At 41.9% G+C, this 11,972-nt stretch overlaps 1 protein-coding gene across 1 annotated transcript in view; it reads right to left on the bottom strand.

The window, feature by feature from the left end:
• Positions 1–1,174: 1,174 nt before the first annotated feature.
• Positions 1,175–11,972, bottom strand: part of DMBX1 (diencephalon/mesencephalon homeobox 1) — a 44,139-nt gene continuing 33,341 nt past the window's right edge. The window contains exons 3-5 of the mRNA XM_085600170.1: positions 9,856–10,034; positions 8,237–8,591; positions 1,175–2,473 (exon numbers count right to left, since the gene is read on the bottom strand). Coding sequence (XP_085456296.1) covers positions 2,073–2,473; positions 8,237–8,591; positions 9,856–10,034 — 935 coding nt within the window. The 3' untranslated portion in view covers positions 1,175–2,072. The remainder of the gene's footprint in view (positions 2,474–8,236; positions 8,592–9,855; positions 10,035–11,972) is intronic.

Here is an 11,972-nt window from a genome sequence, read left to right as displayed (position 1 = left end):
CGTTATTGCTAGGACCCTATTTGTAACTGGTTTCACATCTCCTCACACTTTACTTAAACACAACATGCAATTTAATATTGTTTGTAAACAAAACATATATAACAATAATAACGAGTTAATGTACGTAGAGAATGCTACCAAAGCTTGTAAGAAATGTACGGTCATTCCATTACTCCTGGATTTAAACCTGTGGCACACTTTGTATACACATAATGCACCTAAGTCGTGGGAACTTGCTGGGCTGCCTCGTCAGATTCATTGAACACCTACGAAAAGAGGTACCACAAGAGATTTCGAATATTTTATTTTTAAGTCTGGTTCAACTGCTTTTCTGTTACCAGACCTTAATTGATCATCAGAAAGAGTTTTAAGAACTAGTGCTGAGTGAGGGCTTGAACTACTCGCACAAGTTTTTTATTGAGCAGAAGGTGTGTGCTTCCTTCCCCTAAAAAAAGTGTTTGAATTGCACTGTTTGCCCTGTGGGAAAGATAAGGCTGGGTAGGGCAGGCCTGATTCGGGTAAGGAGGCAAGCATATATTCAAGGTTTTATTATGAAATATTATTTTTTTTAAAGGCAATCGGCCTGACTTATTTATTGTCAATAAATCAATCAATCATTGGAGCTTCTATAGCACGGCTTGTTACCCCAGGGGGCCTCCAGCCACTGTGTGGTTTGGGCGATCATCGGTCAGAGAGGGGTGGACGTGGAAAAGCCAGGCCTTCAGCCGCTTCCTGAACTCACTCAGGGAGGGGGACACGCGCAGGTGGTGGGGAGGTCGTTCCAGGACTTGGCGGTGAGGTAGGAGAAAGCGCGGCCACCATTTTGTTTATATTTCTACTTTTATTCTTTTATTTTCACTTGCAGATGCTTGCTGGGTTTGTGTGTGTTGTACTGTGGGTGGGTGAATGCAAGGAGGAGTCAGTGTGTGGATGCATGCATTCATGAGTGCAAGAAGACAGAGAGCATGTATGGTGAGTTCACGCATTCCAAACACAAGTAGCTTTCGTGGCGTTATCAGCTATAAGCCAGGCTTTCTGCCATTGCCAATGCAATATCAAGATATGTTTTGAATTCACAGATTTCTGTTGGCAGATGTGACAGATGCAGGTAATTTTCAATAAACTAGTCAAGGAAATGAGAATGCAACTGCTATGTGAATTCAGTTTGAGCCAGACAAGCTTTTTTTATTGTTACATTAAACATACTATAAATTTCAAATGTAATATACATAATTTATAAATAGAGGAGTATGTATTTAAATTGCGAACGTAGCTGTTTCTTCAATCTGTATGGTGTACAAGATCCAGTGCTTTCGTATAGTTTTGTCACTGACCCTTGTATACCTTTTTACTAGAATCTTTATATAGTGAGAAATGAATGGAAGTGCTTAAAAGAGGCAGTCACTAGGCCACAGAAGTGCTACAACAGGAAAATGAGGCGATGTAATTCTTGGTCTCCAACTTTTAAATTTTCACACAGATGGCATAATTGAAGTATGTACTAAAAACATTCTGTGGTTGAAAAAAATCCATACATATTTTCATTTTGCTGAATAACACAATCTACACATCTGGGAAACCAATCAGGAAATGTAATTTTGAGATAGAGCCAGAAATTAAATCATACAGAGTAGGTCACCACAATGTGCATAAGGCAACACTGACATTTACACACAACTGGAGTACATGGCCCACGTTTTCTTCTATGTACAAAGCTGTGGATATATTTTTTTAAGGAAACTTGTACATTAATCACCATTGCACACAAAGGTCTTCTCATACCAGTTCTTGAGAATATGTTTACCCAAAATGCTTCTACTTTTTTCATTATGGGTACAAACACAACTTGCGTACATTCTTCTTGCCTTCTCTACCAATACTTGTAAGGGAGTCAGTACCTGACTTGTGCATAAGGCTTCTCAGAACTTGGTCAGAGACTCCATCATCTAAAGATGGCCTCCATCAAGAAACAGCACTAAGAGGCTGTATAATTTTGGAGGAGATCACCTTGAGGGCTAGGGTACTCCTTCCAATGGCCAGTCTTAAGACCAGTCCCACATCCTGTCTTGCAGTCAGTTGGGTAAAGTGTCGAGTCCAAGGGAGGCCGCGTGTTGCTTGGCTCGCAGCCTCAAGTTCTCGATGCTTGTGGTTTTACTGTTCAGGCTTGGGAGGCTGCTAGAGGCCTGCAGCATAGGGGTAGACCAGACCTGCTGGGCGTGGGAGAGGGACTGGTAATACGACTGACAGTGCAGGGAGCTTAGGGGCGCCATGTTAACATTCATTCCCAGGTATGGTACTGCAGGAGGGCTCCCCATATCGAAGGAAGAGTAATGGACCAAGTTATTGGTGGCCGCCATGTGTTGACGGAACTGCTCCTGGAGGCGGAAAAGACTCAGAGGGGAGGAAGCATAGGAGTGAGTAGGGGCCATTCCACTGCTAGAAGAAGGAGTCACTGAAGAGCTCACTGGAGAGTCTGCAATATAAAAAAAATCCAAAATCAGTGTTACAGCAACACCCATAGGCACAATCTTGCAAATACACAAATCTACTCAGTCACATGATAAGATTTACATGCTGTGTTGTATCTGAATTTTTATCATATGTTGCCAAACTCCCATGTTCGTGGCATCCGTCTTCACATAAAAATTACACAGTGATTAGATGACAGTGGGGTTACTGAAAACTGATGCCATCCATTTGTTTATTGATAGAATGCAACAACTCAGTGATTATTCAACACTTGATCTCTCGGAGCTACCCAAACCACAGTCCACTTGCTGTAGTTTTGTAAGGTTGTCAGAGTACAAACATTTCAACCCACCATCAGGTCTGAGACTAAGACACTCTCACACTAAGGGGCACCAACCCCACTTCTGTAATACCAATGTGTGCTGGAGACATATTTTGCCGGCATATTCACAAGGGGATGGTCCCTAACTCACATGCTTATCCCCAGGTAACAGGTAGAGTTCACATTCCACAGGCACATGTCCCATTACAGAAGATGTAATAATGCCAGCATGCCTCTTGCTTTGAACATCTCACACGGGCAGGTTACGATGAGGCGGTCCTTTCAAATAGGACCTGCTTTCATGGTTCATATGTATGGTGCGTATCAAAAGTAGATAAAGGTGTATGCTAGGTCAACACACATAAAAAAGGTGTGTGTGCGTCTGTGTGTAGAACCAGTGTGTCAGTGTGCTGAACCCAAGTCTTTGTGGTCTCTCGAGTGCCTCCTTGAAGAGAGTCCTCCCCCTGAAGAGGAGAGCATGCCCCTGAAAAAGCATGGTGAGTCCACACTACAATCTGCGACAGTATCTTTTGCGGGTAACTTACCACAAGGAGGCACAGTCCTCCCCGAGCAGCAGACTTTGGAATATATGCAACAGTGTATATTACTACACCTCACATAAAATAGGTAATGTGCAGGTGCATCAACATGCCCTTTTTTCACTAAGGACATTTTGTTTTAAAAAGCACACACAAAGACATGGAAGCATAAGTATTTGTAAAATGATTGGTCATTCACCAATTTGCAAGTCTAAAAAACATCAGGGCCATATTACGCAATGTATGCCCTGGGGTACTCTGAACAAAGGAAATTACTTTCCACTGCTCCTTGCACACATTAGGCCAGAGCACACTAGTTGCTAGTGTGCTCTGAGCATATGTTTCAGAGCATATGTTTACGTGTGTAAGAATGCTCCCTCTAGAATGACAGCCACAGGAGGCTGCCAGCTGTTATGGGGTGATCTGGGAACCCTGTGGAGGCATGGCCTCTTAACTGTGTCAAACCTTATGCAGGTTTCCAGCCCTTCACCCATCACCACAAATATTGCATACAAGGGTTCACCGATGTAGTGCCACATTATGCAGCCCAAACCATACTGCCTGCAAGGGCATACCACATCTTTGCTAGTTCTTTTTAAGTAGGGCTAGCGAGGGCTTTCGCTGTCTCACGAACTGCATGGAATTAAAAAAGCATAAACAAAAATACAAGCATATATATATATATATATATATATATATATATATATATATATATATATATATATATAGAGAGAGAGAGAGATAGATAGATATATATATATATATAGAGGGACTTTGGCTAAGCTTTCTTCATCCATTGGTCTGTTCAACTGCCTTTCAAATTTTGCTACTGTCCACCATACAATACAGCATGATTATTATTATTATAAGAATGTGTTGAGCACATGGAGACCCGTGGGCATACCAGCGCTAGATGAGCATCGTGGACTGTGGTAGTAGGCTCCTTGGGGGTTCATTCTCAAACAACAGAGTTTTAAGCCATTTTCTAGAGGACATTTCATTATCAACTGTCTGGAGGCTGATGGGAAGCATGTTCCAGAGTTTATCTACATTATACCTGGAAGATCTTCCTCCACTCCTAGCCCTTTTGACTGGAGGGACCACAGCCCATAGTGTATTAGAAGATCCAAGCATTCTCCTGGGTTTGTATGGTACGCTCAGATGTCGGAAGATGAAGTGGCCTTGATTTTGGAAAGTTCTGTGTGCAGTGCTATGAAATGGATCCGTTGAGCAACCGGGAGCCAATGGAGATTAGATATGGCCTGACGTGCTGAAAAGCGTTTAGGGATGTTTGACAGGATCCTAGCGGCCTCGTTCTGCACCACTTGTAGTTTATGAATTACTGCTTTTGGAGTTCTCAGATAAAGTGAGTTTCTGCTGTCCAGGAAGGAAAGAATCAGTGCCTGGACTACTAGTCTCCTGGAAAGAGGGGGATCATGTGAAGAATTTTTCACAGCATTCTCAGGATCCCATAGCAGTAGGCTGCAAGTTTAGTTGCTTGAGTCTCCATTGATAGGGTCGTATCCAACTCCCGACCTTTTTAAAGCCGTTTTAGGGGCGGGGGCGACCCTAAGCAATCTAGCCCACCCAGGAGTTTTTGGGGTGTGCAGTGTTTCTTGAGTGCAGTGCAGCATGAGACAATGAGTAAGCCCGCTTCAGGCATTGGCTCTCCTGCCCTGCATGTGGTTGCATTATCCCTGATCACATAAGCACATCCATTTTGAAAGAATTGCACTTCAGCACCGGGGCTCGTCGGCTTTTTTTCCTGATGATAGTGTTTTTTTTGTAGCAATATGTATATTTTTTCCTTGATGTATGTTAAATTTTAAAAGGTATTATGAACCTGTTTAAAGTACACATACTTTCTAGCAAGCACATTTTTATTCTTTTAGATGTTTGAGCAATTTTTATTGAAAGCATATGGCTGACACATCTAAATTGGAATATTTTTTCTGTTTTTTATTTCTGTGGCTTATGATTGCAATAAAAAAGCAAATCACATCTGCTTGCCAAGGACAGTCCTGTTGGCTTTGGGCATGCTGGTTTTGAAGTAGTGTGAAACAATGTTTTTTTTAAGTGTCAGATTTAAGGACCCCTTGAAACAGCAAGAAATGTTCCCATTGATATAAGGAACCACTGAGGGCAGTGGGGGCTGGTGCCAAATGGCAGTCATCCCCACCTCTTCCCTCATGCCTCCAATGTACCAAAGCCCCTGACAACTGCCGTGCACCTTGCACGGCTTTGCAACTGCCCAGATGGGCTTGTCTTGTGCACCAGCCACTCCCCATCATGCAGTCCAAAGTCCTGTACTCTTGCTTTTGGGACTCTGCACTATCTCGTATGATTCTCCCGGCATCTCTCACTGGGTAACTGTGGGAGGACTGCAGTCATCATAGCAATTTTATTCCACAGAATGCCCCATCTATGTGACATATTGTGTCTGTTAGGGCACCCCAGAGTTGATCTGTAAATCAGACACAGCTTGGGTCAAAGAGGCCTTTAGGCTAACCACAAAAGGGGTAAGGCTCTAAGTGGCCCAACATAAAGACAGTTACAATCACTTTATGATGGTGAAATCTACAAATAAAATGGAAATGTATTTAACTCTGGATATGTCAGCCCAACACAGAAGACTGTTAACGTACTTCCGAGTAAACCTGTTTCCAAAGTTGCTGATAGGGTGGCATTAACCATCAGACTGCCCTTTTTGCACATGTGATGTGACTTATGCACTAGACACTTTACACATTGTTTTTATTTATTCTAACTGGTCTGCCTTAAGACAAAAGTATGTTCGCCCTCTTTTTGTGCCTTTGAATTTTAATCGAGTGAGACCAGCCTTATTGTACCTTTAATTATTAGACTCACCTAAAGTCTGCTGCTTTCTATCCCGGTTTCTGGCAGGGATGTATTTTGCTAAAGTGTGAAAATATTAGTATGTCTGTGTTATAGCATTTATTCACACGTTTTCTTAATAATGTGCTTTTTTATGATTGTATCACACATTTTATAAAGATATTTATGATGATGATTAGATTAATGGTTTTTGGTGGCCCCCATTATTTCCTACAAACATAGCAGACCCTAGAATTGAGATATTTGTTTGTTAGGTGTTATTACGATGAGCCCATGCAATGTTCATTCACAACCATTTCCCCCTTTTTATTAGATGTTTATAATGATTTGCCTTTAAATTTTAAATAAGCTAGACAGGCATTACTGCATTTGCAATTTTTTAGATAATTGTAATATATGCTGCTATTTATTTAGATTTTTACCTGGGGTGTTTTATATTTATATAGGAATTTGTAGCTTCTGGCTGGATCATGTATTCACAGAAGTTTTGTTGTACTTTTTCAATTGTTTGGACTGTGCTTTTATGATTTCTATTGCAAATGGAATAAAGAAAATTTGATGATGATGACATATTGGTGCGGTAAGTCATCATCGGTGGGTTAATTAAACTTTAACTATGCTCCAGTAAATTAGGCAAAGTTGAAAAGTTGTGCCTCTGCCAAAAGGATACATTTTGCAACTTAAACTGGCTTAGAATTTTTAGCAGTAACCCCACCCCTATGAATAGCATGGTACTGCAAAATGTCTGCCATTCTCTCCTCCCCAACTAAATATTTGTGGAGAAGCTGTCACAGACTGGTTCTCAGACTGGAAGCGCTGAGTCATGGGACTCTCCTTGCCCTCTTCTGTCAGAGAGAGCCAACAGTTGCCAAAGTGTGGGTAGTGCATATTCTGTGCCACTCTATGAGGGGAGTGTCTCATTTGAATGGGTGACACACCCATGGAAATTTGGGGATGTTTCTCGGAGAATTCACCTGTGACGCTTTCACGCTTGATATCCTGAAATGTAATTTTGCAGATACACTTAGAAGCCCCATAGAACATCAGCTGGGCCACTTAATAGGCCAGCAGACAAGTTTAACTCTTCTGAATGATAAATTCCTGAATTGTTTAATTTGAAGCTGCCAAAATAAAAAATCCCGCAATATAGTTTTTTGGAGCAAATGTCTGAAAAAAAAGCAACATTCAACCAGACAGCATTTTTGGAAATACTTTGCCATTAAACTTTGCTGCAAAACTATTCTTTAAATGGTGAATTTCCACCACAGTATTGTACTGTCAGACCTGCAAACATACATGGTTCCACCGTGTGTCACCCTAATATTGGCTCCCTTCACTCCGGTACCTGTTAAGAAACTGATGGATCACACAATGGATCAAAAGGTGGGCTGGAAACCCCACCATAGAGTTGGTTTCCAGATCGTGTTTTAAGCCTCTGCAGAGCAGATGTCCATACATGTCAGAAGACCCGATTCAGGCAGGAGACCAGTCTCCCCCTTGATATTGCCTGTGCTTCAACATAAGTCAATGGGGAAAATACAGTCCCACAATTTCTTTTTCGAAATCTCCTGTTTTCCAATGTGGAAGAGGTGTGGTGCAGCGGCCAGGGCAACTAATGCCAGAACCCGGGGGCTCACAGTTCGATCCCCGGTGCCGGTGGCAGATCAGCCCAGCACCATGTGACTCTGGGCAATAGCTCGCTTAATCTTCCCGAGGGCCCCCAGCGCCTTGACACCTTTGGGTAATTGTTCGCGCTTTACAAATACTGGACATTTCAATATCAGAACACTGGCATATATGGAGGTCTGTTGCAACTTGTGAAAACATCCCAGTACATACATTGGCGACAGAGTGAGAAGCTTTAGCTTGCTTTTTGGTGGTGGGGTAGAAGTACTTCACAAGCAGTGCTCTGCCCAAAGCCCTGATCCTCTGTGGCCCCGCTCCCTTTCACATGGTGAAAAATGTTTAGAAGATTTCAGGTGTTTATCACTTTTGGTTGAAATATTTTGTACAGTCATGGTAAGAAAACAGCTTCCTCTGGTCCACTCACCTAATTTTGGACTTGTTCGCTTGCTGTGGAAAGACTTGCCCTCAGCACTAGTGCTTTTGTCTGACTTTAGCTCTATGGGAGGGGTCTTGAAGTCTTCTTCTCGGTCTGTATTGTCTTCTGCTGCTGATTCGACGCCAGACTGGTCTGAGAGAGTCAGGTTCAGTTCCGCGTGCGCCTCACTCTTCGCACTGTGTGGCGTTTCCTGCTCCGATGGAGAGGTTAGTGCTTCCGGTGCAGGCTCATCGTTCTTTCCTTCACTGTGACTGACCTCAGAGTCCTTTTGCTTCTGCAGCTGTTCTTTCTGCAGGCTGCGCTGCTTCTTCCTGAACTTAGCTCGCCTGTTCTTAAACCAAACCTATGTAACAGAATGAATGAATATATAGGTGTTAAATAGAGACCCGATTAATAAAAATATGCAGAAAACTAGAAAAGAAAAGGTTTTCCCTATACTTTAACATAGCGAGCTCTCCACCCTGACTGTGGGCTCTGTGTGGTAAAGTATAGGGAAAGTAAAAAAGTTTATTTGAATAATAAAACAGCAAAAATATTTTCATGTTAAATATTAAAGTCAATTAATGCTATATATTTATTTTAAATATACGTGCTACAGCTCTATTAACTTAATTTGAATTATATCTTTAATTGATTAAAAAATATCAAATAAAACATATTTTTTATAGTTTGTATTAAAAAATGTATTCCTGTAACCAAAATAAATATTTTTTATCAGGCATTAATGTTTAGTAAATGTGATGTATAGAAATAATTCATTTAATTAAATCTAATGAAAATGAATATTACACACATTTATAAATTCCAAGGGGTGATTAAAATATTTTTAAAATAAAATAATACATGTGATTTATCTTTAGATATTTTTCAACATTAAATTATAGATATTTATATTTTTAACTATTTTCAACAATTTAATTTGATACTATTTCCTTGTGGTTACATTTGAAGTCACTACCTCCATTATTTTCTATGGGAAGATGTTGCAGTGCCACTTGTTTGTAATGTGTGATGATGGACTTACTCCAGCTCTGAGCTGGAGTGATTTACTAACTATAAAAGTGCACTTTGTGAATAGCAATGGGCCTACTCTTTTTGAGTGGTTGCATGTCCTTCCCTAAACACCTCTCAAATTCTCCCTAAACTCCATACATTTAGTAATAAGTTTTTCCAGCTCCTCCCCCTTGTCCCTTCCATATTTACTACTAAGGCGTAAACATACATGTGTGAGGATCTACCCATAAAAGTGATGGGAGAGGTGGAGATTTAGACTCATAAATTTGTGAATACCATTTTGTAGTACTTTAGTACTGCTGCTGTGGCACTACTAAAGTACTACAAAAGCCAATTTGCGTATAAGCCCCAAACTTATCTGACAACACAGGTGATTACTGTATGTTCTTCTGGATTCATGCCTATGACCTTCAGATATGACACAGAATCACATTATATAGATAAAAGTAGGATATTGTATTGCATTCCTATTACACATAACAATATCCCAACATATCTAAGTCAGCTCTGAAGCGATCACAAGTATTCACAATTTAAAGAACCTAAGATATGCAAAGTCTACACTTGCGAGTAAACATGGAGGGTGTGGGTACCTGCACTCGCGCTTCGGGAAGGTTGGTGCACATGGCCAGCCGCTCCCGCATCACCACGTCTGGGTAGTGCGTCTTCTGGAACGTCTTCTCCAGGGCCTCCAGTTGCTGGGCGGTGAAAGCTGTCCGGCTGCGCCTCTGCTTGCGATGCTGAGATCCATAACGGGCTTCCAGGATGATGTCTTGAAATGTACAGCCGTTAGAAAACAAGTCAAGTGGCCAATTTAATTATTGGAAATGGTGAAACAGCTCAACACAAAAGGTCCTGCATACAAATATCTAAAAATAACACATTGCTACCAAGTCATCAGTTTCTTACAAGACCTTCACAAGTCAGTATGCCTTTAAAGGGCTTAAAATGTTGTAATCCTAAGGGTGGGCGTAGTTCGCGTAGTAGCACTTCGCGAAGCTACGCAAAGTGAAGTTCGCACTGCGCGAGCTACGCGTAGCACTTCGCGAACTGCGTAGTAACATGTTCGCACTGTGCAAGATGTTGTTTTCAATGATTGCACAGTGCGGACAAGCAACCGGCACTGTGCAATCATTGAAAATGGCATCGTGCACAGTGCGAGCTGTAGTTTTCTGCTGCTCGAGTAGATTTTTACTCGAGCGGCAGCTTTCTCAACGCGAACTGGTAGTTTCTCATCGCAAGTGGTCGCGAGCATACGCGACCCCTCGCAATGAGAAACCTAACCTCCTCGCGTTGGGAATCTCGCCGGGAGGTTTATTTTCCATGCTCACGATCGCCAACTTGATGTTGCTGATCGCGAACAAGGAAAAAGTCTCGCCGGGATGTCATTTTGCTTGCTCGCGGTCGCCAACTTGACGTTGAGGATCGCGAGCAAGCAAAAAATGACCGCAGCACTACGCAACACTACGCGTGTTTGAACTGTGCTACGTGCAGTTCGCGTAGTGCGAAGTAGCGAGAACTTCGAGCGAACTACGAGCGCAGCGTAGTGCTTCTCCCATGCAATGCACCATAGTACTAAATGTATTTCCCTTGCTCAAACTTTCCTGGTAATGCAGTGGAGCAATAGAAATATCTGCTAACCAGGTTACTGGTGCCCTGAATTGAAGCTTTGACAATCATTTCCGGTAATGCTCAACGACTAAAGGAAAGTGTAAAATCCTTCTATTAAGATGTAGAATTTGCTGTCTGTATCCTTGTTACCAAAGGTTATTCTGTATCTATATAGACAAACCTCTAAATACCTCTGTATTACCGTGTGGTAGGGATATTACTGCTGATGGTCATTAGTGTAGCTGTGTCTAGCAACCCTTCCTCAGAGGCTCCCAAAGTGGCAAAGATTAGGCAGTAACTGATAAAAAAGATTCTTCTAGAGCCAGAAATCAGATTGATGTCACTGATATTGCATAAAAGCGAGGTTGTCTTTTACTCTGCAATGGACAGAATTATGTGGAAATGTGCACTCATAGGCACGTGGATTTTTCGCTGTTCAAAGAGGCAGAAGGCAATGCTCACAAGTGACAAAAATATGTCCAATATCCTTTGGAACCGACTGTGGGGAATGAAGGGACGGGTAGTTCATAATTCATTTGAAATAGAAAATTAAGAAGAGAAGAGCACACCCCTAGTTATTCAACAGAAGGTGTGGTAATAATCAGGATGCCTTACATATTTATTTATTTTTAATTGGGAGTATTTGAATTAAAGAAGACACAGAAACAGATCTCCAACTAACAACAATGGGAGATACAAATTGGGGGCGCAGTTGCCCACTACGCGTAGTTGAGTGGAGCAGAATTCCTGTGTGGGATTACCCCCTGCACAATTATGAGTGGATTCTTGTTCCTGCACCCGGATTTACCAAGTGCAGAAGCAACAAACCTAATTTTAGTACCTGGAAAATTCAAATGGAAAAAAGGCAGAGCAAACCATCTTTACAGGTACCAGTACAAGCCCCTTCAAGGCACAATAAGAAGCAGGTAACACTCCCTCTGCAAAGAAATGTCCTCTCTCCCTTTCTCCCATTCTCCCTGCCCTCCTGCACCCAGCTCCCTCATGCCCCAGCCGCCCCCACTCACATTTACCACCGGCTCAGAGCAGGTAGGAAATGTGAGCATAAATACTAACAGAAAACTGAATTCCATATGGAATT

Source organism: Triturus cristatus, chromosome 4_2, assembly GCF_964204655.1.
Source record: "Triturus cristatus chromosome 4_2, aTriCri1.1, whole genome shotgun sequence".
In the NCBI taxonomy this organism is placed as follows: domain Eukaryota; kingdom Metazoa; phylum Chordata; class Amphibia; order Caudata; family Salamandridae; genus Triturus; species Triturus cristatus.
This window is presented reverse-complemented; position numbering and strand designations above follow the sequence as displayed.